We start from the raw sequence: 27736 nt of genomic DNA, 5'->3' as shown, positions 1-27736 counted from the left end.
CCTGAGGCAGGAAGGCGCGTGGAGGTCGGCCTCAGGAAGCCCGGACACACGGGGAGGGAGGGGGGAGGGGAGGGTCTGTTCCGCAGGCAGCGGGGGTCCCCAGTGGCGGCCGCTGCCCAGGCCCCAGGAGCTCAGAACCCCATTTCACGGGCGGTACGTGGGGGCCCGGGCTGTGGAGAGCGGGGCACAGGGGGGCCAGTCAGGGAGCTGCCGGCCAGGAGCTGGGTCTCCAAGGAGGGAGGAAGGGAGAAAGTGGAGGAGGGGAAAGGGAGAGGGGGAGGGGAGAGGAGAGAGAGGAGGGGGGAGGGGAAGATGAGGGAGGCGAAGGAGGGAGGGGGGAGGGAGGGGAGGGGAGAAGAGAGGGGCGGAGGGAGGAGGGAAATAGGGGGAGGGGGGGGCAGGAGGAGAGGCAGGGACCGCGGGGATCGGGCGGGCGCGGAAAGAGGCGCCGCGGGGCTGCTGGGCCGGGAGCCCCCTGAGGCAGTGCCCGGCCCCCCCCCTCCCCCCCCTCCCCCCCCCTCCCCAGTAGCCGGACTGCGCTGCGGGCGGAGGGCGCGGGGGGCAGTCGCGCGGGGTTCCGCCGCACACGTTGGGCTGTCCTGTGCGCGCTCTGGGTCCCGGCTGGCCTCGGGCAGGCAGGGCAGAGCCCACACCAGGCGCACGTGCGGAGCGCCCCGCGCCCTGGAGCCGACGGGGACGAGGCTCCGGGTCACCGGGGGTCAGCGTCAGGGTGGGTGGCTGTGCAGGTGTGCACGTGCCCTGGAATGCGCCTCCGCCGACGCGGACGGAGGCCACACGCCCTGGCCCGGCCGGGACGGGGACAAGAGCCACTCAGGCCAGAGGGCCACACACTTCAGTAAAGGCCGCGGTCGGATTGCAGACCCACGTCCTCAGAGATCACAGGCGCCGAGGACATGAGGCCATCCGAGCTCTGATGAAAGTCCTGTTTGCTCTGGGCCTGGGGTCCAGACTGACCGGAACGGACGGCAGCCAAAGCACGGCCAGGCTCTCAGGATGTCCTCCCATCCTATCCCCTGACCCTGACCCCGTGGTCACACTCAGGACACCCTCCTGCCCCTGTCCCCTGACCCTGACCCTGACCCCGTGGTCACACTCTGGACACCCTCCTGCCCCTGTCCCCTGACCCTGACCCCGTGGTCACACTCAGGACACCCTCCTGTCCCTGTCCCCTGACCCTGACCCCGTGGTCACACTCTGGACACCCTCCTGTCCCTGTCCCCTGACCCTGACCCCGTGGTCACACTCTGGACACCCTCCTGTCCCTGTCCCCTGACCCTGACCCCGTGGTCACACTCTGGACACCCTCCTGTCCCTGACCGCTGACCGCTGACCCCGCGGGTCCCCTCGGGACACCTTCCCGTCCTCGGGGAGGGTCTGGTCCCTGCAGGTGGGGCTGCCCGGGACGTGTGGGGCACGCCCCCCTCCCGCCGCGCCCCGCCCTCCCCGCAGGGGTCCTGCTGGGACGTGGGGGCTGCAGCCTGGGGCCCGTGTGGGGTTGGGCGTGACTGTCTGGAGGCGGCCCCTCCTCCTCGCGGGGGCGGGGGTTCCCGGCGTCCAATGGCGAGGCCAGAGCATTTTAGGAAGTGCTTGACTCCGCGGCTGGGGGAGGCCGCCTCGCCGGAAAGTCCGCTGGCGAGTCTGCGGCGCGCGGTGAGTGCCTCCGGGCGGGTCGCGGGTCCCTGCGGGGACAGTGGGGACAGGTGGGGACGGGGTGGGGGGTCCCGGCCTGGGGCTCGGGCGGGGCGCGTCTTGTACTCCGGCCTCGGCGGAAAGTCCGCTGGAGAGTCTGCGGCGCGCGGTGAGCGCCTCCGGGCGGGTCGCGGGTCCCTGCGGGGACAGTGGGGACAGGTGGGGACAGCGGGGGTGGGGTCCCGGCCTGGGGCGGGAGAGGGGCACGGCACGTCCTCCGGACCGGACGGGAAGGGTTATCAGGAGGGGCCGCCACAGGCTCGACTCCGGGCTCCGCGGCCGCGGGAACTCGCCGTGGTCAGCGCTGACCCGCTCCGGGGTGGTGAGGGCGGCGGATGCCGGTGCGTCCTCAGACCCTGCTCTGCCGCTGGCGCAGGACTTAGCGCCCCAGGTGTCATCGCGGGTCCTTGGGGCTGGGGCAGAGCCTGCGTGCGCGCAGGCGGGTCGGGGAGCGTTGGGGGCCCGTGAACGGGACAGAATGTCACGCGGGTTTGCCGGCGGCACGTCCGTCCTTTTATTCACCTAAGAGCTATTTCCTGAGTGTGACTGTCGCCAGCCACCACCTCCGGATGCGCCGCGGGGACACGGAGCCACCTCCCCGAAGGCTCACGAGTGGGAGGCTGCTGTGTCTCACCTGCTTGGGCCGGGAGCCTGCAAACCTGCCCTCACCCGGGTTTTGTGCAATCACCCCCGTCCTTCCCAGGGCACCCCTGAGCCCTGCCTTGATGTGATCAGAGAGGGTGGAGGCTGTCCAGCTGTCGAGGGGACCTTCCCAGGGGCTGGGCTCGGCTGAGGGGACTTGTGGTGCTGGTGCTCCCAGACCCCTCCCAGGGGCTGGGCTCGGCAGAGGGGACTCAGGATGCTGGGGATCCAAGACCTCCCAGGGGCTGGCTCGGCAGAGGAGACTCGGGGTGCTGGTGCTCCCAGGATCTCTTCCAGGGGCTGGGGTCGGTGGAGGGCACTCGGGGTGCTGGTGCTCCCAGGATCTCTTCCGGGGCCTGGGGTCGGCGGAGGGGACTCGGGATGCTGGTGCTCCCAGGGCCTTCCCAGGGGCTGGGCTTTGGAGAGGACTCGGGGTGCCGGGTGCCCAGGATGTCTCCCAGGGGCTGGGGTCGGCAGAGGGGACTCGGGGTGCTAGTGCTTGCAGGACCTTCCCCAGGGGCTGGGCTCGGCAGAGGGGACTCCGGGTGCTGGGGCCCCCAGGATCTCTCCCAGGGGCTGGTGTCGGCGGAGGGGACTTGGGGTGCTGGGACGCCCAGGATCTCTCCCAGGGCCTGGCGTCGGCAGAGGGGACTCGGGGTGCTGGTGCTCGCAGGACCTTCCCCAGGGGCTGGGCTCGGCGGAGGGGACTCGGGGTGCAGGGGCACCCAGGATCTCTACCAGGGTCTGGGGTCGGCGGAGGGGACTTGGGGTGCTGGTGCTCCCAGACCGTTTCCCAGGGACTGGGCTCAGCGGAGGCGACTTGGGGTGCTGGTGCTCCCAGGAACTCTCGCAGGGGCTAGGCTTGGCGGAGGAGACTGGGAGTTCTGGTGCTCCCAGGACCTTCCCCTGGGGCTGGGCTCCAGAGAGGACTCGGGGTGCTGGTGCTCCCACGACCTTCCCCAGGGGCTGGGCTCGGAGGAGGGGACTTGGGGGGGTGGGGCACTGAGGAGCTCTCCCAGGTGCGGGGGCAGAGGCATCTCTTCAGGTGGACATTTCACGTCTACATGGAAACTGCCTTCACGCAGACAAACTAGTGCCCCGTTGGGCAGTTTCTCTGGGGTCTGTTGCTCCCTCCAGCTGGTAGGAACCCTAATGCCCCAGGGCACATTCTTGGGGGGGGGGTTCGTTACCTGTCAGCTGAAACTCACAGAGTGGTTTTCCTTGGAAGCAAAATGGTGAGCCCCTGGCAGATCTCAGGGTTCACCCAAGGCGCCTCTTCCTGGGGCCATTGAGACGTGGGCCCTGCTGGGATGGGACTGGGGAGGGCTCAGTTGGGTGTGATGAGGCCCCCTGGGCGGCAGCTGGGAGAGGCATAGCCACAGCCCCTGCTCTGTGTGTCCTAGCTGGGGCTGACCACACTCCCAGATGAGGTCCACCGACACATATAGGGGGTCCTGAGGCTGGGGCTACACGGCCCCTGATCTGCCCACTTTCCAGACACCTGCATGGCCGGAGGGCAGGCGGTGGCCCATCTGCCCCTGGATGGCACAGTGCCTTGAGGAATGTCTCCTGTGTGCATAGGCCAGCCCCAGACCACCTGGATGTTTGCTGCCCCTGCAGGAGGGCCGGGGTCCCACACTCACTCCTGCAGGGACACTCCTGCAGGGACTGGGTGTGAGCTGGGAGAGCCCTGGGACCCACCATGAGGGAAGATGGATGGCAGGGGTGCTAGCTCTAGGACCCCCTCTTATGGGCGGGGGTAGGGTTAGGGTTAGGGATTGGGCTTTTGTCTGCCGAGGCAGAATGAGAATCAATACTCTACTGTTGGCTGTTGGTGCACTCGACACAGTGTAGACAAGGAACAAATTTTTTTCTAAACTCTTAGATTCTTGGACCAAGACCTGCAAATTAAAATGACAAAGAGGGGGGGTGCCTGGGTGGCTCAGTCGGTTAAGCATCTGACTTCAGCTCAGGTCATGATCTCCGTCTGTGAGTTCAAGCCCCGCGTCAGGCTCCTGGAGCTTGCTTCCGATTCTGTGTCTCCCTCTCTCTCTGCCCCTCCCTTGCTCATGCTCTGTCTCCCTCTGTATCAAAAATAAATAAAAACTTAAAAAAATATATTTTAAAATGACAAAGAGGGGCCCCTGTGTGGCTCAGTCGATTGAGCATCAGCTTACGTCACAATTTCCTGGTTTGTGAGTTTGACCCTCGCATCAGGCTCTGCGCTGACAGTGTGAATCCTGCTTGTGATTCTCTCTCTCCCTCCCTCTCTCTCTCTCTCTCTCAAAATAAATAAATTAAATAAAGTTAAAAATAAAATTAGATAAGATGACCACAGAGGGGAGCATCTGGCTGGCTCAGTCAGTGGAGCATGCCCCCTGGACCCCGGAGTCGTTGGTTCAAGCCCCATGTCGGGTGCACAGCTTACGTTATAAATAAATAAATAAGTGAAATGACAGAAGACAGATGGACAGGGGACAGGGTTTATTCTGGATGTTTGTAGAGGCCTTCCCAGAAGAGGAGTGGACCCAGGGAGACAGTTGGACGTTAGGCCTTATCTGCCATTTCACCAAAGGTTGATGAATTTGTGTGGAATTGACAAGCCAGAGTGAAAGGGCTGGGGGTTGTAGGGACCCTAAGTCCCGAGAAGGTAGCCGGCTGGGGGAGGCTAAGGGCAGGGTCAGTGTTACTCCTTGAGGCTAGCTGTGCAGACCTAGGGGGGCGGTGCCCTCCCCTTCCGGGTACAGGGGATGGAAGGGGACGGCTGCACAGAGGGAAATTTATGCCTGCTTGCAGGCGAGGGTTAGGGTTAGGGTTAGGGTTAGACGAGGAGGGAGGAGAGTTTTTCTTGTTTCTGCTTTTCTTCAGTCTCCTTCTGCTCAAAATAACCCTTAGGGTGAAGTGGCTTATTTCCAGGGAAGCCAAGTTTCACCCCCTCACTGTACGTACAGAGCTTCCACGGCTGGAGACGTGCTGGGGGAAGGGGCCACGTGGGAATCTGGTCGCGGGTCACAGCTCAACCCAGGATGGGCTCCTGTCTTTGGGGCTCCTTTTCTGGGCAGGCGATGTCTTGTGCCCACCTCGTCGGCTTATCCTGAGAGTAAATTACACCCCGTGCGTGTTCCTCGCCTGGCAGATGCTGGGAAGACGGTGGCCAGGGCCGTAGGTTAAGGACCAGGAGACACCCCCTCCTCTCCCCTAGCCCCAGACGTCTCCCCATTGCTTCTAAGGGAGCACTGGCTTCCGTGGGAACAGATCTCAGATTCCCTGCACCACAGCCCAGCACCCCAACCCAGGGAGGCAGAGGGCAGGGTGCTGACCTGGGCCCCCAAGGCACCACCACCCCCAGGATTGAAGCCCTGCAGCCACAGACCTGGCCGACTGGCGTGTGAGCCCCTCTGTGCGGCGGGGGTGGCGGGGTGGAGGGATTAGTGCAAGACTGGAGCAGGGGGCACCAGCAGGGGGTAGGATGCACTCTTCACCAGCGCCCCCCAGGAGAGTGGCTCTGGGCCCTTTGGTTTACATCAGCAAAACTTTGTTTCCTTCCTCAGGTTGCAGCGAGTGGCCCCTGATGGGCGGACAGGTAAGCGCTTCTGGCAACTTCCAGAGCTGCGGCACAAATGCAGACTGGATGTCGGCGCTGTGCCCCCTGCTCTGGGACGTGCCTCTGCACCACCTGTCCATCCCAGGTGAGGGCTTCTGCGTCCCCCAGGGGCACGGCCGGCCATGGGGTGGGGCCTGAGTGCACGGAAACCACAGGAACCATGCATGCATGCACGCAATATAGGCACACACACGCACACACACAACACAGACACTCATGCGTGCACACACATGCACACAGTATAGGCACACACGCATGCACACAATACAGCACACATACACATGCACACACGCACGCACACACGTATGGACACAAGACCGACACATACACATGCACACAGAAACAGGCACGCATGTGCACACGTGCACACACATGTACACAGACACGCACACATGCACATAATACAGACACACATGCGTGCACACACACGCAGACAGTACAGGCACATGCATGCGAGAACATGATACAGACACACATGCACATAAGACAGACACGTGTACACATGCATGCACATAGTACAGGCACACACACGCACACAATACAGACACGCATGTGTGCACACACGCACACAATGCAGTCACACATATACACACACGTGCACACAATACAGGCATACACACATGGATGTGATACACACACACATACACATGATACAGGCACAAATACGCATGCACATGCATGTACACACAGACACACAGGCACACACACACCACATGCACACACATGCACCAAATGACCGTCTTCCCTTCTCCGTCTCCTTCATTCTGATGTGGCCCAGCAAGCACGTGCATAGTCCCAGGGAGTGTGGCTGAGGGGAGATGTGATGGCATAGGGATTTGGGGTACTGCTCCCCCGCCAGTCTGTCCCTCTGTGTAGGGAACCCGCTAGCCCTTCAGCTGTAAGGACCGAGCACTGCGTTCCTGCGGGGCACCTCAAGCCGCCAGCTGGCCGTGAGCCGTCCCTATCACAGGACCTGTGGGACCCTAGGTCTGGTGTGGCCAGAGCAGCTGGCTGGCAGGTCAGGCCCAGTCTAGGAGGGCTGGGAGTGCAGGGGAGGGAGAGAGGGGCTGAGGGCAGAGGGGCAGCAGGGACAGAACCCCCCCTCTGGGGACAGAACCCTCCCTTCTGAGAACAGAATCCCCCCTCTGGGGACAGAGTCCCCCCCCCTCTCTGGGGACAGAACCCCCCTCCTGGGGACAGAACCCCTCTCTCCGGGACGCCTGCCAGGCCTGCGTGGGGCACGACCTGGTGTCCCTGAGTCCTGCTGGGCTCCGTCTGGGCCCTTGCGGCTCCAGTGGCCCCGGGACCAGTGGCCGCCACTCCCCACTGATGAGCATGTGGGCATTACCAGCCTTTTGTTTTTGCAAAAACGAAGGGCTGTAGTGGACCCACTCCGTGTCTCCACGTCCGTGCACGTGCGGTATCTGGAGATCCTCCCTCAAAAATAAGCAGGTTTCTCACCTGGGTACATTTTTGTAGTTTTTCAGATTGAGCCACGTTTTCACCCTGTCCTAGTGCTTTCCTTTGGGATTTTACGAAGACTTCTCAAAAACGTTTAAATCCTTGATTCGAATGCAGTTTCTCTTGATGGGGCAGGACCCAGTCTGGTTATTTCCCAGATGGCTGTCTGTTGTTTGTCAGCTGGACTCCCACAGTGGCCCGAGTCCCAACACCCGAATGACTTCACAGACGAGAGAGAGTCCCTGGGGGTCAGGCTGTGTCCCCGCTGGGCCCGAGGGGTGACCACACAAACCCGATTCTAGGCACTGACCAGTGCCTACAAACTCACGTCCCGCATAGCCTCAGAACGGGGCCTTATGTGGAAATAGGGTGTTTGCCGACGTGAGTAAGTGAAGGCTCTGAGATGAGCCCATCCTGGGTCAGGGTGGCCCTGAATCCCATGGCAGGTGTCCTTGTAGGAGACAGAAGGGGAGACACAGACACAGAGGAGAAGCCACGTGAAGACAGAGGCAGAGATGAGGAGGACGGGCCCACCAGCCCAGGGACCCCTGGAGCCCCAGAAGCTGGAAGAGGCAGGAAGGACCGTCTGCTGGAGCCTCTGGAGGGACTTTGGTCCCGCCCCCTTGGATCTCAGTGGTCCTGCCCTGCCTGGGTATCAGACTTCTGGCCGCCAGAGCTGGGATACAATTAATTTTTGTTCTTTGAAGCCTCCCACTTTGTTAAGGGAGCCACAAAAAACTCATATAGCCAATACATAATAATTGCAGACAAATGCAAACGTGTAAGTTAAAAAAAATTACATTCTCCGTGACGTATATAGATTTGCCTGCAGTTTGTAGTTCTATATTATAATATATATGTGAATCCATTTACATATAGGGATAATCCATTTTTATATATAAAGATATATACTATAAACGAAAAGAAGGCCCAACGGTACAATTTTTGATCTACGTTTTCACTGAGCATAATATTGTCTGCATTTTCTGTATCAGCAAATATGGAGCCACAGTATCGTCTTACTGGCTGTGTGCCCTCCGCTGACATTCGTATAGGAGTGTATGTAAGTGAGGACTGTCACTGGGCTTGGGGACCGTCCACTTCCCCATCGCAAGCTTCTCCAGGCGCATCCTGAGTCTTGGACTCTTGACCGGGTGGTGGGAGGGGAGCCCTCCCACTGCCCTCTGCCTTCATGTCATGCCGTATGGCCACGCCCCCGTCATCGGTGTCAGGACCCCCTGGCCACACCCACTCGAGGAGAGAGGTGTCACTGTGCTCTCACTCCCTGGTGATCCGAATCACAGGGTTTCCAGTTTGCCCTGGGGCCATTTTCCTTGTGGGAGGCGGTTTCCTGGTGGTTCCAGGGGATCTGCAGGGAACTCTTCTGGGACGAACAGCCACCAAGGGCCCAGGGCATGCCCTTCTTCAGGCCCGTCCCCTCCCCTCCGTGCCCCGCAGAAGCAGGTGGCCTCTGGGGAGCGTGTGGGAGAGTAGCTCCCTTAGAGGTCAGATCCGGGGAGCGGGGGGGCAGCTGTGGGCGGTAGGGGACGCCCCAGCACCACAGGGGAAAGGGCCCCTAGTCCCCAAGGCGCCGTGTCCAGGTGGCTGTGAAAGTGTCCTGGGGCCGCTGTAACAAAGGGCCACAATCTGTGTGGTTCCAAACAGCTGTGTGAACTCACAGCTCTGGGGCCAGAAATCTGCACGGGTGTGACCTTTCAGTGCCCGCAGGCCCGGCTCCTTCCGGAAGCCCCAGGGGGAATCCCTTTCTCTTTTCTCTGCTGCCTCCAGCCTCTGTCTTCTCCTTTCATACGTTCGGGATTGTCCTCAGAAAGATTTCCTGGCACATTCCGACAGAGCAGGACGGCTTCGTTTTTCCAGCTAAGCCTGTAAACATCGTGGGTTCCGCTGGATGGGACACAGGGCCCAGGAATGTCTCCCGATCTCGGTGCTCACTGACTTTGTCCAGCGAGCAGAACGCCTCCGTTATAACACCTTAGATGCGCAAAACTGCGTCCGTCTTTGAAGTCAGCGCTCTGGTGCGTTGATCTGTGGAATCAGCAGCACCGGGTCTCAGCGATTCTGGCAGCTTCGCTTATTTATACGTATTTGTGCTTATTTATACGGACGTCCCTGTACAACAGGCGAACGTTCGCACCCAGTAAACGTGCCCCTTTCTTCTTCAAGAGTTTCTGGAAAACCTTCACGGACGTCAGTGCGGACGGACATGGGGGTGTTTCTCCAGGTCAGGGGGGCACGTTGGTGGCTCTGCTGGATGAGGATCGCTTGGCACGGGAAGGTCCCCGAAACCAGGGGCGGTGTTCCCCGCGAGGAACCGCGTGGTGTCCTGTGGCATCTCCTCTGTGTCTGTGTCTCTCCTCTTGTGTCCCTTACAAGGACACCCAGGTTTAGGGCCACCCTGGTCCTGGACGACCCTGTCCCATCGGCACGGTGGGCATGAGTTTGGAGCAGTACCCACTGCCGGGCACGGGGCGCCCGGTGGAGGGGGCTCCCGGGGCGCCCGGCGGAGGGGGCTCCCGGGTGCAAAGTCCCCTCGGGTTTGCTTGCAGGGAGTCACGACACCATGACGTACTGCTTGGACAAGAAGTCGCCCATTGCACAGAGCCAGTCCCGGCTGCTGCAGCTGCTGGGCAAGGTCCTTCCCTGCATCACACGCCCCTTCGTGCTCAAGTGGTCCACCACCCAGGTGAGGGGCGCGGGGCCCTGGGGCCGGCCGATCAGTGCCATCTGCCGGGTGGGTGCCCTCCCTGGCAGGGGAAACACTATTGAAAACAGACGTCCGGCCAACCCAGCCCAGCAGCCACAAGCAACGCACGTCCCCGTGTCTTTGTGAGGTGTTTTGCCGGCTGGAGGCAGGCCCGCACGGGATCCCACTTCAGAGCCCCCAGTCCTGGGGAACCTCCTCTGGGCCGTGCCGTCGTCCAGAGGCCTGTTTAGAGACGTGCACACGTTTGAAAAGGAGGAGAAAGAACCCACAATGACAGGTTTCTGCCCTGAATGCTCAGGGAGGGACAGGGCAGGCGGGGCCGGGTCCCCACGTCCTGGGAGGGGTCAGTCTCTCCTGTCTGATTGGGGTTTGCTCAAACTCCCTGCCGAGGCCTCTGTTCCTGGGGGTCCGAGGGCATTGTGAGCACTGGGGTGGGGGGGTCGTCCTGGGGTAGGGTGTACATGGAGAGGAAGGTCCGGGTGATGTGCAGTCTGAGGGTCACCTGGGGCGTCCCGGTGGGGGGTGGGGTGACCCAGAGGGTCCCGGTGGAGGGTAGGGAGAGCAGACCTAGGGTGACCCGTGGCATCCTGGTGGGGGGTAGGGAGAGCAGACTCAGGGAGACCCAGGGCATCCTGGTGGGGGGTGGGGTGACCCAGAGGGTCCCGGTGGGGGGTGGGGAGAGCAGACCCAGAGTGACCCGGGGCATCCTGGTGGGGAGTAGGGAGAGCAGACTCAGGGAGACCCAGGGCATCCTGGTGGGGGGTGGGGTGACCCAGGGCATCCTGGTGTGGGGTGGGGTGACCCAGAGGGTCCCGGTGGGGGGTGGGGAGAGCAGACCCAGGGTGACCTGGAGGTTCCCGGTGGGGGGTGGGGAGAGCAGACCCAGGGTGACCCGGGGCGTCCTGGTGGGGGGTGGGGAGAGCAGACTCAGGGAGACCCAGGGCACCCTGGTGGGAGGTGGGGTGACCCGGAGGGTCCCGGTGGGGGGCGGGGAGAGCAGACCCAGGGTGACCTGGGGCGTCTCGGTGGGGGGTGGGGTGACCCGGAGGGTCCCGGTGGAGGGTAGGGAGAGCAGACCTAGGGTGACCCGTGGCGTCCTGGTGGGTGATGGGGAGAGCAGACTCAGGGAGACCCAGGGCACCCTGGTGGGGGGTGGGGTGACCCGGAGGGTCCCGGTGGGGGGCGGGGAGAGCAGACCCAGGGTGACCTGGGGCGTCTCGGTGGGGGGTGGGGTGACCCGGAGGGTCCCGGTGGAGGGTAGGGAGAGCAGACCTAGGGTGACCCGTGGCGTCCTGGTGGGTGATGGGGAGAGCAGACTCAGGGAGACCCAGGGCACCCTGGTGGGGGGTGGGGTGACCCGGAGGCTCCCGGTGGGGGGGGTGGGGAGAGCAGACCCAGGGTGACCTGGAGGTTCCCGGTGGGGGGGTGGGGAGAGCAGACCCAGGGTGACCTGGAGGTTCCCGGTGGGGGGGTGGGGAGAGCAGACCCAGGGTGACCTGGAGGTTCCCGGTGGAGGGTAGGGAGAGCAGACCTAGGGTGACCCGTGGCGTCCTGGTTGGGGGTAGGGAGAGCAGACTCAGGGAGACCCAGGGCATCCTGGTGTGGGGTGGGGTGACCCAGAGGGTCCCGGTGGGGGGTGGGGAGAGCAGACCCAGGGTGACCCGGGGCGTCCTGCTGGGGAATGGGGAGAGCAGACTCAGGGAGACCCAGGGCACCCTGGTGGGGGGTGGGGTGACCCGGAGGCTCCCGGTGGGGGGGTGGGGAGAGCAGACCCAGGGTGACCTGGAGGTTCCCGGTGGGGGGGTGGGGAGAGCAGACCCAGGGTGACCTGGGGCATCCCGGTGGGGGAGGGGCAGGCAGCTGGCCGTATGGCTGTCACCGCACAGTGTCAGTGAGGGAGGAGAGGCACGTGATGGTTCCAGGTTCTGGCAGCAAGGCAGGACCCACCTGGGGAGCAGCCCAGCCCCCCACCGCCGCTTGTGGGGGGCTCAGGGGTCCGAATTCTCCGCTCCCTGGACGTGTGCATTGGAAACTCCGGGTTCCCGGAGGCCCCAGTCCCGGGCTCTGTGAATTCAAGTCACGAGGGCAGCAGGAATCCCTCTGGGGACCTGCCTGTCTGGAATGTGGAGAAACCAGATTCCCTACTTGTGTGAGGTGCTTGCACTGGCCAGCCTGAAATGTCACCACAGAGCCCTGCGGGAGGGGTCAGCGGGTTCGCTGCCGTCCCGGAGATGGGGTCCCGCGGTGCTGGGGTCCCAAGATGCTGGGGTCCCACCGAGCTGGGTCCCCGCAGCGCTGGGGTCCTGGGTGGTTCTGGGTCCCCTGGTGCTGGGGGCCTGTGATGCTGGGGTCCTGAGTGGTGATGGGTCCCAGCAGTGCTGGGGTCCTGGGCGGGGCTGGGGGCACACAGTGCTGGGGTGCTGGGTCCCCACAGTGCCGTGTCCCATGGTTCTGGGGTCCCCAAAGTGTTGGTTTCTCAGTGCTGGGGTCTCATGGTGCTGGGTCCCCATGGTGCTGGGTCCTACGTGGTGGTGGGGTCCTGTGGTGCTAGGGTCCTGAGTGGTGATGGGTCCCAGCAGTGCTGGGGTCCTGGACGGTGCTGGGGTCCCACAGTGCTGGGGGCACGCAGTGCTGGGGTCCTGGGTGCTGGGTCCCCACAGTGCTAGCATCCTGGGTGCTGGGTCCCCACAGTGCCGTGTCCCACGGTTCTGGGGTCCCCAAAGTGTTGGTTTCTCAGTGCTGGGGTCTCGTGGTGCTGGGTCCCCATGGTGCTGGGTCCTACGTGGTGGTGGGGTCCCGTGGTGCTAGGGTCCTGAGTGGTGATTGGTCCCAGCAGTGCTGGGGTCCTGGACAGTGCTGGGTCCCCACAGGGCTGGGTCTCTCAGTGCTGGGGTCTCCTTGTGCTGGGCCCTATAGTGCTGGGGTCTCGTGGTCCTGGGTCCCATGGTGCTGGGGGCCTGTGATGCTGGGGTCCTGAGTGGTGATGGGTCCCAGCAGTGCTGGGGGCCTGGACGGTGCTGGGGTCCCACAGTGCTGGGTCCCCACAGTGCTGGGTCTGTCAGTGCTGGGGTCTCCTTGTGCTGGGCCTTACAGCGCTGGGGTCTCGTGGTGCTGGGTCCCCGTGGTGCTGGGGTCTCATGGTGCTGGGGGCCATGAGGAGGTCTGGGTGGGGGGTATGCTGTTGTAAAGTCTGGGTGCCTCCAGGGAATCGGTTGAGGAAATAACCAGAACCGCTGGTTCATAAGCACCGGCCACAGGAAAGCATATGGGGTGCATCCACTGCCGGGAAGGTGTGCACACCCTGAGTTTCTGCAGAACGTCCCAGGTCACACGGTGTCATCGCCAATGCACACCGTTCAGGGAAGAAGCACCGGGGAGGGCATCATGTTAAGTTTGTAGTTCACATACTGAGGGGAAGGGGCAGGAACGCCCCATCCAGCTCCAGGGAGGTTCTCGGCCGCAGCCCCCTCGTTGCGTCCCCAGGTGTAGGCAGGGATCCGCCCTGGGCGGTCAGACCGCGCGTGCGTCCTGTGACGACCTCCTCAGATCCCACGGCTTTACTAATGCTGACACCACGAGCACCTAGTTTACGTTCTGAAAAGACACCATACGCGTGGGAAGGGGTGTTTTACGGGAGAAAATGTTCACTTCTCAGTCCTGTCCGTCCACGACCTCAGCCCACCTGAGGCACAAGCCTGCGCCCCGGGGAGTAGCCAGCTGGGTGCTTTCCTCTCCCTGGGGTCCGCTCCTGCAGAGAGCTTGGGGTCCCTGAGCGAGGGCCGACCTGGGCGTCAAGGCCCCTCGCAGGTGGTTCTGCACGGTGGGGGGAGAGGGGGGCGCACCTGGCTGGACCTCGCCCCCCGCCCCACACACACACAGTAGGGGACACGAAAGCCTCTAGGTAGCCTCCTGAACCCGAGTGCTGCATGTTTCCACAGGGGGGCTCACAGGAGGGACCCTGGCTCCCTGCAGGGCCGCAAGGATGTACAAATTACTTTCACGTTAACTCTCGCTTTTTCCATTGTCACGTTGTGTGGGAGGGTGCGGCCTTTCCCTGCTTTACCCTCTCTGGATTGGATTCCTTCCTGCCTGTCCTCCTGCTGTTTGCGGCGTGGGGACGGTGCCCACCTCCGCTGACCCTCCTCCGCGCATCCTGACCTCCAAGGGTGCGGGTGCGGCCCTGGGGGCCTGGCTCAGGGCTGCTGAGGCCCAGAGAGCGTTCCTTCCCGGTGCCCGCCCCGGGCCGAGGGGGAGGCGGGACCCTGCAGGGCAGCGCCGAGGGGGCGTGGACGGCAGGACAGGGCCTCCCCAGGCTCCGTCTGTGGCTCACCGTGGCCAGTGTCACCCGAAAGCATGTGCCCGAGTGCCAGGCGTGCGCGGCGTCCGGACCGCAGCCAGAACCTGGAACAGCTCTCGATTCGACCTCAGACAGCGTGGCCCAGAGGGGGGCATCTGCGGCCGGACCGCGAGCCCTGGACGGGGGCGGTGAGCCGAGGCGGGAGCCCCACGGCCCCCAGCAGCGACGACGGAGCTCTGTCCGCAGGTGCTGGGTGTCACGGAGCAGCTGGACGCCGGGGTGCGGTACCTGGACCTGCGGGTCGCACACCTGCCGGAGGGTTCGGAGAACAACCTGCACTTCGTGCACATGGTGTACACGACTGCGCTGGTGGAGGTGCGGGGGGGGGGGGGGGGGCGGAGGGGGAGGGGGAGGTGGGGGGAGAGTGGGGGGGGAGGTGGGGGGCGGGGGGAGTGCGGGGGGGCGGGGGAGGGGGATGGTGTACTCGACTGCGCTGGTGGAGGTGTGGGGGGTGCAGGGGGTCACGGGGTTGAGGAGGGGGGGCGCGGGAGAAGGGGGGAGGGGAGGAGTGCGAGGTCGCGGAGGGGGGGCGGGGCGGCTGGCGCAGGGAGGGGCTGGGGTGCTGGAGGGCTGCCGCGGGGAGGCCTGCACGCGGTGATGCGCACCCTTGTGGGGTCCAGCAGTCGGAGGTTACGACTCTTGACCTCCTGGGTTTTGCAAACCTGGGGCCGCTTGTCTTCCTGCCTTTGGTTGGGGCCTGGGGCGTCTTGCACTGTCTCCTCCGCCACAAGCTGCGTGGCTCTGAAGTCCGAATATGAGGAGTCACCGTCCCGCTCAGCCTGACTCCCCCCAGCCGTCCAGGACGCCTGGGCCCGGGTGACACCATTCCGGGGACCTCACTCCACATGCCATTTGCCGGGCTTTGCGTGTTCCCTGCACTTGCAGACTTCACACCTTTGCACACACGGTGCCCTGTGCAGTGAGGGTGCACACACATGACTACACACACACACACACACACACACACACACGCAGGCGTATGCTTCTCCCTGAGCATAATGGCTGGCGGCCCGGCGGTCGTTGGTGAGGCTGCATTGGCTATTTGTTGGCCCAGGACCCAGGCCCGTTTGCCCAGTGGGTTCTGTTTGCGGAAGGCCCTTGGGCCTGTGGGAGTGTCCTCAGCTTCCTGGCCCCCCTCGGGACGGTCCGACTGAGCCCCTCTCTCTCTTGTGCAGGACACCCTCACGGAGATCTCAGAGTGGCTGGAGAGCCACCCCCAGGAGGTGGTCATCCTGGCCTGCAGGGACTTCGACGGCCTGACAGACAACCTGCATGAGTACCTAGTGGCCTGTATCAACAACATCTTTGGGGACATGCTGTGTCCCCGAGGGGTAGGAAGGGCCCCTTTGGCGCAGGTGGGGGGCAGGAATACGATTCATCAACAACATCCTTGGGGACACGCTGTGTCCCCGAGGGGTAGGAAGGGCCCCTTTGGAGCAGGTGGGGGGCAGGAGTACGATTCATCAACAACATCCTTGGGGACACACTGTGTCCCCGAGGGGTAGGAAGGGCTCCTTTGGCGCAGGTGGGGGGCAGGAGTACGATTCATCAACAACATCCTTGGGGACACGCTGTGTCCCCGAGGGGTAGGAAGGGCTCCTTTGGCGCAGGTGGGGGGCAGGAGTACGATTCATCAACAACATCCTTGGGGACACGCTGTGTCCCCGAGGGGTAAGAAGGGCTCCTTTGGCGCAGGTGGGGGGCAGGAGTATGATTCATCAACAACATCCTTGGGGACACGAAGGCCCCCTTTGGCGCAGGTGGGGGGCAGGAGTATGATTGTAGACTCCCCTGCGTGCTTGCTTCTGCTGTGCATGATGGTGAGATAATTCCGGTGCTGGGGGTGGGGGCGCTGCTGGAGTGGTCTCTGTGATGCGCCCAAGGAGAAAGACCACTGCCCACCCCCCGCCCACAGAGTGCCCCTTGCACCACTGTGCCACGTACACAGCCTGGGAGTGTGAGGTCCAGGCGGGGACGAGGCTGGGAGTCTGAGGTCCAGGCAGGGCCGAGGCCTGTCTCCTGGGCGTGTAGACCCGTCTTCCCCCTGTGTCCTCACGTGGTCGTCCCTCTCGGCACGTCTGTGTCTTCATCCGCCCTTCTCCAGTCCTATTGGATCAGGGCTCATCCTAATGATCTGATTTTACCTTCATTATCTACTTCAAGACCCCACCTCCAAATACAGTCACGTTCTGGGGTATCGGGGTGAGGACTTCAACTTAAGAATTCAGAGGGGACACGGTCGAGCCCACAACACACCTGGTCTTTGTGATCCAGATAATTGGTGCCATTTGCTGGCGACGGCTGGAGTGACCCTCCCTGGGTCTCCGGGAAGCTGAAAAGTTAACTCCATATCCATTTGGGGTCCATTTTACATCACTCTGTTGGGCGTTTCTCCAAGTTCGTCCCATGAGCCTGGTCTGGGGCCAAAACAAGACAGTGGGGCTGCTGTGACCCAGGGCACCCAGGTGCTGGGGGCTTCTGAGGGAAGGTGGCAGGAGCAGCTGTTAGGGGACAGACCGCCAGGCTGAGTCTCCAGAGGGAACGTCACAGAGGGGAGACGGAAGAGGGTGGGACATCCACGTGCAAAATCACTGGTCCTTCGAGCACTGGTCCTTGTAGTAACACGTGCTTGACCTTCCTGACACACCTGGCTATTTGACGGGCGGGGCCTCTGGGGGGACAGCGTGAGCTCAGGGTGCTGTTGGTAACACTTCTGTCTGGGTCACAGACATTCCAGAGGCCAAGGAGCAGTTGTAGATGCTGCCTGCCCACCCCCCCCATGTCCCTACTACAGGCACCCAAATGATGCCACATCCCTGCGTCTCTCAGACACCGTGATAACCGACCACCGTTGCTCTCAGACACCCCGATCCTCCACCATCAGTCTGTTTCACTCTCCAATCCTCCACCATCAGTCTCTCACACTCCCCCATCGTCCACCATCAGTCTCTCACCCCCATCCTCCACCATCAGGTCTCTCACACACCCGATCCTCCATCAGTCTCTCTCACCCCCATCCTCCACCATCAGTCTGTTTCACTCCCCGATCCTCCACCATCAGTCTCTCACACTCCCCCATCCTCCACCATCAGTCTCTCACCCCCATCTTCCACCATCAGTCTTTCTCACCCTCTCTCCACCATCAATCTCTCTCAGACACCCTCATCCTCCACCATCAGTCTCTCACCCCCATCTTCCACCGTCAGTCTTTCTCACCCTCTCTCCACCATCAGTCTCTCTCAGACACCCTCATCTTCCACCATCAGTCTCTCACACTCCCCCATCCTCCACCATCAGTCTCTTACCCCCATCTTCCACCGTCAGTCTTTCTCACCCTCTCTCCACCATCAGTCTCTCTCAGACACCCTCATCTTCCACCATCAGTCTCTCACCCCCATCCTCCACCATCAGGTCTCTCTCACACACCCGATCCTCCACCATCAGTCTCTCACCCCCATCCTCCACCGTCAGTCTCTCACACTCCCCGACCAGTCTCTCTCAGGTGCCCGCTACTCCTCCTTCCTCTCCAGGAGGTGCCGACATTGAACCAGCTGTGGACACGCGGCCAGCAGGTCATTCTGTCCTACGAGGAGGCGAGTGTCGTGAGCCGGCACAGGGAGCTGTGGCCTGGGATCCCCTACTGGTGGGGGGACCAGGTGAAACCCCAGGAGCTCATCCACTACCTGGAGCACATGAAGAGGTGTGGCCGCCCAGGTGAGCAGTGTGGGTCGGTCACACATGGCACCTGCAGGGCTCACACACACGTGATCACTCACAGGTTTGCTTTCGGCTCTTAGGGAAGAACTTTAGAAGTCATGTAGCGTGTGTGTGCGCGCGCGCGTAACATATACGGACACGTGTGTGGCTGTGCGCACGTGTCTGTACGTGGGTACGTGTACATGTGTGCACGGATGCTCAGAGGTACAGATAAGTCCATACACACGACGCGGTTTGAAGTGTTGGGGTTCTGAGCCGACGGCCAAGAAAGAGGATTGTTGCGCTGTCTTGGGTGCAAACAGGTGCTTTTATTACCGCGGGGGGACAGGACTGTGGGCGGAACGGGGTTGTGAGGGGTGACTGATACTTGGGAGGTGGGGGAGGTGAAGGGAAGGAAGTTCCAGAAGGACTTTCCTATGCTAACGAGGACTCGGGAGGCTGGAGGCCTGGCTATTGTCGAGCTAAGGTCATTTGCCCTCTAGCAACGCATGAACTTTAAGAGGGTAGGGAGTTGCTGGAGAGATGTTTCACTCTGAGGCTGTCAAGAGTTCGCCCATGGCCGCAGGTTATAAGGACATTTAATCCGCATTTCTGCCTTTGTTTCCCACATCTTTCCCCCCTGAACAATGTTGACACTTAGATCTTTGGGTTTTTTTTTTTTTTAAACGTTTATTTTTGAGACCGAGAGAGACAGAGCGTGAATGGGGGAGGGTCAGAGGGAGGGAGACACAGAATCCGAAACAGGCTCCAGGCTCTGAGCTGTCGGCACAGCACAGAGCCCGACGCGGGGCTCGAACTCACCGACTGAGGGGATTCTCAGTCTCTCTCCCTGTGCCCGCCCCAACTCTCTCTCTCAATCTAGACGTAAAAATAGAAACAAAAAAAAAAAACAAAAAAACTAAAAAAAAAAAAAATTAGTATTTACAAAGACGTGTTGTTGAAACATAATTTTTCCCTGCAATTACCCTCATTTGGAGAAGTAGCCAAGTCAAGACTCATCTGTTTGTAAACCGAATCCAGTGCTAATAAACTTGGCCTAATTATTTACATCACCTCAGCAGGAATAGTGATAAGCCATACAGATTTTTCAAAATTTGCTTTGCGAATTTCGTAAGCAATCTCTCAACTGAACCAAGCATAGCTTCTCCAGGCCAGAAGCCAAGGCAAGTACTTCCGTCAGACCTGCCTGCTGTACCTGTAGAATGGGGCCAACTCCTGGTCACGAGGTCCCCAAATATCCTGAGGTTCCTGCACCTGCCAGGAAGTGACCTGTACTCGCCTGGTGAGGCTGCTGGGAGCTCTGGGAGCAGGTACCCGGCCAACGTTTCCAAGGGGCTCGATGGCTCCGTGTTTCGTAAAGTCAACCTTAGTTCCTTAGAGCTGTCTGGTCCTACGTGAGTTTACACAGGTCACTCGCAAATAGGACATTCCGGTCAAAGCCTTCGTAAAATAACCAGTGGTCCCAATGGCGTCCTGGGACAAGAACGGGTCTTATCGAACTTATGTAAATGATTCTCATTGCCAGGAAAGAAAGAAGACTCACTGAGGGTTTGTGAATTTCAGAGGGTTCAGGGAGAGAGAAAAGTTAGAAGCTTTAGTCTGTTCACAAATTAAAACTTTATCATATTCCTGTAACTCATAGATCTCTCAGGAGAAAGTTTCCTTAATCTGGAAGAGCAAACGTTTTTGGTTAGTTCTGGGAATTTTTACCAATTTCAGTTTTAGGATTTTACCCATGTCAAAAACCTGTATTTGTCAAAAGCCCTTTTTACGAATTCCCTTGCAGATGAAACCCATCGTCACAAGAGAATAACGATAAATGAGGAAAGACTCGGAAAGGGACACGGTTAAAGATCTGATGAGAGATTACAACGTAGCTGGCAGGGAAATTCGGCTATTTCTGTGACACCGAACACATCAGTAATCAGAATATCAAGCAATGGCCTCATAACAAAACATTAAAACTTTAGGAATTTCAGGGCACCTGGGTGGCTAAGTCATTTCGGTCGGATGAGTGGGATGAGTGTCGACTCTTGATTTCGACCCTCCCCTGCTCAAGCTCGCTGGTGCAAAAAGCAAATAAACTTAAAAAAAAAAAACACAAAACACTTTAGGAATTGCATAGTCTCCAGAATAGTTCTAGCATTTGCCCTAAGACCTATTCTTTATTTAATGATGCTTCCTGAGTCACCTAAGGTACCAAAGAAGCAAATCTAATTGGTCAGAAAGACTTTATTTACAATTTAAATCTTGGGGAAGTTTGTTTAAAAAGCCTTAAAGAAGTTACAAAGCACAGGCCTTAATAGGATTACCTAGCATCACAAAGTTATTTATTTAACCAAGGAGGCAGTAAAAGATTGCAAAGGCAAGTGTGTAGGGTTATGCAGTTATTAGCAAAACTTAGCTCTTTTAACACTGAGATTTAAGTAATCAAAGAAAGACCTGATAAACAGAAAATGTAGAAACTGGCTTTCTTAGCAGGTAACAGAAAAAAAAAAAACCTTTGTTTACATGTTCTTATCAAAAGCAGGCTAACAATCCAAAAAAAGTCCTTTTTTATAACAGAGAAATCAGAATTTCAAACTTATACCAGTGTACTTTTAAAATCCCCTCATTATGGGGCGCCTGGGTGGCTCAGTTGGTTGAGACTCCCGCTCTTGGTTTCAACTCACGTCATGATCTCACAGTTTGTGAGTTTGAGCCCCACATCGGGCTCTGTGCTGACAGTGTGGGGCGTCTCTCTCTCTCTCAAAATATTATTTTTAACGTTTATTTATTTTTGAGACAGAGAGACACAGCATGAACGGGGGAGGGGCAGAGAGAGAGGGAGACACAGAATCGGAAGCAGGCTCCAGGCTCCGAGCCATCAGCCCAGAGCCCGATGCGGGGCTCGAACCCACGGACCGCGAGATCGTGACCTGAGGTGAAGTGGGACGCTCAACCGACTGAGCCACCCAGGCGCCCCATCAAAATAAATACACATAAGAAAAATCCATGGATTTCAACTTTAGTCCTGACCACACACAAAATTCCTTTCCAAAGATTTCCCTTCTTAAACCCTCTACACCTTTTTTTTCATCCAGTGTTGTTTCCCTTATTTCCATCAGGGTTAATTACATTTAGCAGCATTTTCAAAAATGTTTATTTATTTTTGAGAAGGACTGTGAGTGGGGGAGGGACAGAGAGAGAGGAAGACAGAGGATGTGAAGCCGGCTCCAGGCTCTGTGCTGAGAGCCGTGAGCCCGATGTGGGGCTTGAACCCACGAACCGCGCGATCATGACCTGAGCCGAAGCCAGACGCTTAACCGACTGAGCCCCCCGGGGCTCCCCATTTAGCAGAATTTTTCGTGTTAGAAACCTCAGTCTCCAGTGGAAATTAACTGGTAACCAATTGCAAACTGTTCAGCCAGAAGTCTCTAGATGGCAGATTTATGAATCTAAAATTTAAAGCACAAATTAAATGAAAACATTTAAGCACAAAGCATGTTTTCCAGCAGATTTAAATGCCCTGAGTTTCTCTGCAATAAGAAGCCAAAAAACCACAAACCTACGTTCAGTAATCAATCCATGCTTCAGGGCCACGTCCTATTAGGGAAAGGTCTGGATGTCCAAGGAATTCAGTCCAATTTGTCATCGCAGCAAAGCTTTAAAAGTCTCGGGTCACCACAGACTTTGCCAGCTATGTTAACAACACCCGTGAAAACGGAGACAGAAATCAAGCATCATTTTAGGTCGTCTTTTTGCTGACCAGTTGCGACAGAGATAACACGACCTGACCTCACCTTTAGTGAGCCCGAATAGAATAGCAGCGTGGTATTTAAGGCTCATGAGTCTAAAGACAGGTGCATCTTAAGTAAACGGACAAATTTAAATTCGTTTAAATACCGAATTATATTCCGTTTGTGTCCATTTGAAAGTCAATCAGCTCGTTCCCCACTGTCGAGCAGGGATCTCTGAAGTGGGCGCTGTGAGTCCGGGGCTGGTGTTTGCTCCTTGCGGGAGGGGAGGGGGAGCCCGGGCTCCGAGCTGGGCCAGGAACCGGTGGTGGGCCAGGAACTGGACCACCCATGGTGGTGCAAAATAAGGAGCAGAGGCAAAAGAGGAGAGACGCCCCAGAAGGCAGGGAAAGGGGTTCCCGATGGACTCTAAGCCTCGTAGGCTCGGACAGATGAGCAGACCCCGTGGGGTTTTCCACCACAGTGGACGCGTGCTGTTTTCACAGCTGCTTGGGAACATTCCAGAAAGTCCCCGTCCCGAGGCAGACTAACCACAGCTGGCTCCGATGATCGCGGCCGTTATCCCGGGAAATGACTTCGGGAGTAGCCCCTGCGTCTGTTTGACGAGGAACAGACAGGGTCAGCGTCCCCTTTGCTAGGACGGCCTGGGTGCCACCTGGAGGACGCCTGTCTACACAATTATCGCAAGGGAGTTTGCTGGCCTGGGCCAGACACATCCTGCCAGGGCCGCTTAGGTCCGGGCTGATGTGGAAAATGTTGGGGCTCGGAGCCGGCAGCCCAGCGAGCATTGTCGAGACGTTTTTGGTGCAACAGGTGGCTTTATTAAAGCGCAGGGACCGGGCCGTGGGCGGGAAGTGCTGGTCTGGGATGGAGGACAGGCTGGTTATACACTCGTGAGCAGGGGGCGGTGAGGTCAAGGGAAGCGCCCAGAAGGGCTTTAGTCGTATGCTAAGGGAGCTCAGGGACCCTCAGGGATCCTGGAGGCCCGGCTGGCGTCAGGCTACGGGTGCTTTTCCCTCTAGCGAAGCCTGCACGTTAGGACAGAGGACGTTCCCGGAGAAATCGCGGACTCGGCGAGCGCTGTCCAGTGATCGTCAGTGGGCTGCGGGATGTAAGAAATTCCATTGTGTCTGCGTTTCCTTTTTGCTTTAATTCCCCACGTCACGTACAGACGCACGTACGCACGTACGCACATCCAGGAGACAGCTACGTGTGTGTACGTACGTGGACGCGCACCTGTGGTATCGGTAGCGAGGTGCGGAGCCTCGGGTCCACGGCCTGCCCCGGCTCTGCTCTGCAGCTGTGCGACACGCGTCGCGGGCAGTGTGCGGTGCTCGCGCCCACACGCGCGGTACACACTCCCACACGTGCTGCACACGCGCCCACGCGGGCGGTGCCCGACCCACATGCGCTCCACAAGCATCCACACGCACTCACACGCTCTGCGTGCACCCCACGAGGTGTACACGCACCCACACGCGCTTCACACACACCCACATGCGTTGCACACGCACCCACACGCGCTCTACACGCACCCACGCGCCCTCTACACACACACAGGCTCCACACACACCCACATGTGTTGCACACGCACCCACACGCCCTCTAGACGCACCCACGCGCTCTACACACACCCACACGCCCTCTACACACACACAGGCTCCACACACCCACACGCGCTCTAGACGCACCCACGCGCTCTACACGCACCCACACGCCCTCTACACACACACAGGCTCCACACACACCCACACGCGCTCTAGACGCACCCACGCGCTCTACACGCACCCACACGCCCTCTACACACACACAGGCTCCACACACACCCACACGGGCTCCGCACGCACCCACACACTCCGAGCATGCCTCCTGCTCGCACCGTCACGCCTCTGTGTGCTCACAAACCTGTTTCAGAAGCCATGTTGTAACCCGAGAGACGGACATAAGGCCCCGCGCCAAGGCCACCCGAGAAGCAGGTTGGGACGTGGTATCTCGAGCTCTCGTGTTTCTCCGGTTGACAAGCGTGCGCTCTGAGGGTTAGAAGGAAAACCGTCGGCGGAGACACTGAACGTCTGACCGTGGCCGCCTGCCAACCCGCCTGTGGTGGGGGTGGGGGGCTCCCACACCTTTGTCCAGGGGTTCCCACCCACACAGGGGCTGAGCCCCTCCCAGAGATTCTGCGATGTGTCTGAGGATTCTGGGCCACCCCCCCCCCCCGAAATCTACTGGCTGACACGCGGTGTGTGAGTGTCCATTTGCCGCTGTGACAAATAGTGGTTATTGTGTCCAGCACACGGGTGGGACGTGCACGTCGCTGGGGACACTATTCCGTCCAGCACGTGGGACATCTCTGGGGACATTCGTGTGTCCGCCGCTCAGGGTCAAGGGGTGGACGTCTGTGGGGACATGAGTGTGCCCGTCATGTGGGGGGTCGGGGCATGGTCATCTCTGGGGACGTTATTCCGTCCACCACACGGGAATCAAGACATGCACGTCCCTGCGGACATTATCTGTCCCCATGCTGGGTGGCAGGAGTCTGGCACTGATGTGGACACGTGTGTCCCTGCCGTCGGAACCCTAATCTGCACGTGGCTCTGAGAGTCTGTGCTCAGAAGCGTGTGGACACGAGGGCCGGGGGAGCCTGACGGCCGTGGCACCAGCTTCCTCTCCTTCCTGTTCCAGGCGGGCTGTTCGTGGCGGGCATCAACCTGACGGAGAACCTGACGTACATCCTGGCGCACCCGTCCGAGTCCTTGGAGAAGATGACGCTCCCCAACCTGCCGTACCTGCGCGCGTGGGTGCGTGAGCAGTGCCCTGGGCCGGGCGTGCGGTGCACCAACATCATCGCGGGGGACTTCATCGGGGCGGACACGTTTGTCAGCGACGTCATCAGGCTCAACGACAAGCTGCTGCGATGCTGACACGGAGCACGGGCACAGGTGGGGGGGGGGGACGTGGGGCAGGGTCCACCTTCCCCCATCCACGGAGCGCCCCCGCAGGTGACACCCAGCCTCGCGGCTCCTGGAGGCGGCAGTGGAAAGCACACGCTGGTGACCAGCAGAGACGTGTGCTCGTATCCTCAGAGGAAGAAGGACCCGGAACCTGGGATCTGCTTCTTCAGGTTTAGCTGCAGCCGTGGCTGCCGTGGGCGGGTGCCGTGGCTGCCGTGGGGCATCCCCTCGCCTGGGGCTGTGGCAGCAGCAGGATGACCTATGACACTTTCCCAGAGCTGCATAAAGCCCGAAAGTACCGTGTCTGTGGGGTAGGACTGGGCATGTCCGATCCACGGAGAAAACCACTAAAACGGGGAAGAGATACTGTTGTTTCCGATGAAACCACCGCACGTTTGCTTGTCCCCAGGCCACGGTTCCTGGGGCTGCTTCTACTCTGGCTTTTCCCACAGGGATGGAAGGAGCAGAGGGCCCTCGAAGGACGTGTTTGGCACTCACTCCCTCACTTTCCAGACGCCTCCCTGGCGCTCTCTTCGAGCCAGTGTGGGCCCGCACGCGTGACGGGCAGCTGGGTGCCCACCCTGGGCGCTGCCGTGGCATCCCGGGGCCCGCCAGGAGGCCACCTTCAGGCGTCCCCGGAAATTAGGCCAAGTGGTGCTGGGGTTTCCCCTCTCTGACACACGTGCCACTCCTCTCCCAGGACCACGTTGGGCAGTGGTCAGTTTTCCAACATCCTTGTTCTGTGGTTTCTTAGGGTCTGTCTGTCCGTCTGTCTGTCTCTATTTGCCCGAGATGCAAACTCTATTTTGTTCTTTTCTCTGTTCGTGGCGCTCTGGCGTCTGGGGGCCTTGCGGCTCCCCCCCTCAGGGCTAGCGGATTCCTAATCAGAGACGGCAACGACGGGCTCGGGAGCACACGCTGTATGCGAGCAAAGCAACGCCATCATCCAGCCCGCGCTCGCCAAGCCCACATGCCTGGGCTTCGAGCCGACCCCTGAGCCGACACGGGCACGCGCTGGAGATACTGTGGGTTTCGGTCCAGCGAAACTGCAATAAAGTGCGTCAGATGAATTGTTTGGTTTCCCGGGACATACAAAAGTTGTGTGTTGACGAAGTAGTCTATTAACCACGCACCGATCGCGTGGTGTCCAGAAAACCAGTGCTCGTGCCTTAACTGAAACATACCGTATCCCTCAAAAAAAAAAAAAAAAGCTAACCATCCCCTGAGCTGTCAGTGAGTCCCCGCCACCGGACAGAGATCACCTTCACCGACACGGTCATAACGAAAACGTGGGAAACACGGCGAGAAAGACCAATCTGGGGCACAGACACAGGAAGTGAGGGGATGTGGTTGGAAAAGTGGGGCCGGCAGCCTGGCAGGGCACTTTAGGTTTGTGCAACATGCGGTGTCTAGGAAGAACCACGGGGGGCGGGGGGAGGGCGCCGGTGTCCCGCTGACACGTCTGCCTTTCCCATGCATGGCCTCATGCAAATTTCTGCCCCAAACGGGTTTTCCTTGCGTCCCAGGGGCAGCACACCCCACCCTCTGGGGCAACGTGCTTAGTAAATTCTCCTGGCGGCTGGCCGCCTCCAGGAGTGAAACCCCCCCCCCCCGAGGGCGTGCATGAGGCCGTGCTCCCCGTGAGGGGCAGGACAGCATTGCTCCGCTTCCCCGGTATCCGGGGATCCAGCCGCGTGGACGCAACGTCACAAGTCCCGCGTTGCGCACACGACCTTGACGGTGCTGGCCCTTTCAGCTTCTCAGCCCAACGGTGAACCCCGATGCTGTGTGGGTGTTCCTCTCCCCAAGAAGGGCTCCCTGGGGTTCCTGTGTGTCTCGTGTTCTGGAGCATTCTGCCTCTGATGGAGGAGGACATTAGGCTTTCTCAGGGTAGTCTTGAAGACGACGCTTTCCTCCGTGTTGGAGTGTGGTCCCTTCAGGTGCAAGGGGTCATTTTCCAGAACATCCGCTTATGTTTTCGGTATGCGGATGCCATCATTCCAGGCGCGGCCCGAGGCCCAGGAACTGGGAGCTCGAAGCCCGCAGGGGACAGCGCCCGACATGATGCTGCGTCCTTGGAACGCCCCGTGGCCGTAGTTCCTGGCCACGTCCGGCCCACGAGTACCTTCCGTTTGTGTCCGGAACGCTCCTCGCGACTGTTCAATCCCACGAAATCCGCCTCGTTCGTGGATTTCTGTTTCTCTCATTCAGGTGACGGACACGTCTGGGCAACACGGTGTGGAGGGCCCGGTGTTGAAGGAGCAGGTTCCCCGGGTCACGGGGAGGTTTCTTCACCTGCCTCGCTGGGCCGCACTTTATTGTTGCTTTATAACTTAAAATCCTGGGTCAAACCTTTCAGTTTTCTGGTATTTTAAGTCTCTTCATGTGGACATGAAGCAAAGGTTCTGTACTTTATTCATTTTTTTAATGTTTATTTATTTTTGAGAGAGAGAAGACAGAGTGTGAGCAGAGGAGAGGCAGAGAGGGGGGCGGGGGAGACACAGAATCCGAAGCAGGCTCCAGGCTCCGAGCTGTCTGCACAGAGCCCGACGTGGGGCTCAAACCCACGAACCGTGAGATCATGACCCCAGCTGAAGTCAGCTGCTTAACCAACTGAGCCACCCAGGCGTCCCTATTTAATTTTAATTTAATGTAACTTCATTTAATTTTATTTTACTTCATTTTGTTATTTTTTATTTATTTTGTTCTACAGTCTTTTAAAAAATTTGTTTCTTTACACTTATTTATTTTTGAGAGAGAGAGACAGAGCATGAGCGGGGGAGAGGCAGAGAGAGAGGGAAACACAGAATCTGAAGCAGGCTCCAGGCTCTG

The 27736-nt window shown here is 59.6% G+C and overlaps 1 protein-coding gene across 3 annotated transcripts; it reads left to right on the top strand.

The window, feature by feature from the left end:
* The first annotated feature begins 1625 nt into the window (after positions 1 to 1625).
* LOC109256151 (PI-PLC X domain-containing protein 1-like) lies at positions 1626 to 25974 on the top strand. 3 transcript variants are annotated; one of them, XM_053891620.1, is made up of 7 exons: positions 1626 to 1671; positions 5904 to 6041; positions 9985 to 10121; positions 14686 to 14814; positions 15675 to 15830; positions 18030 to 18213; positions 24636 to 25974. In XM_053891620.1, the coding sequence occupies exons 2-7, from the start codon at positions 5924 to 5926 to the stop codon at positions 24872 to 24874; spliced, it is 963 nt and encodes a 320-aa protein (XP_053747595.1). In that variant the 5' UTR covers positions 1626 to 1671; positions 5904 to 5923; the 3' UTR covers positions 24875 to 25974. The 3 variants fall into 3 exon arrangements, with proteins under 3 accessions (XP_053747595.1, XP_053747594.1, XP_053747596.1); XM_053891619.1 differs by lacking the exon at positions 1626 to 1671 and adding an exon at positions 1838 to 1869; XM_053891621.1 differs by lacking the exon at positions 1626 to 1671 and adding an exon at positions 7876 to 8198 and having other exon boundaries at positions 5929 to 6041.
* Positions 25975 to 27736: the final 1762 nt, after the last annotated feature.

The sequence above is a fragment of the Panthera pardus genome, unplaced genomic scaffold (assembly GCF_024362965.1).
Source record: "Panthera pardus isolate Hobbes unplaced genomic scaffold, ASM2436296v1 HiC_scaffold_27, whole genome shotgun sequence".
NCBI lineage: Eukaryota > Metazoa > Chordata > Mammalia > Carnivora > Felidae > Panthera > Panthera pardus.
This window is presented reverse-complemented; position numbering and strand designations above follow the sequence as displayed.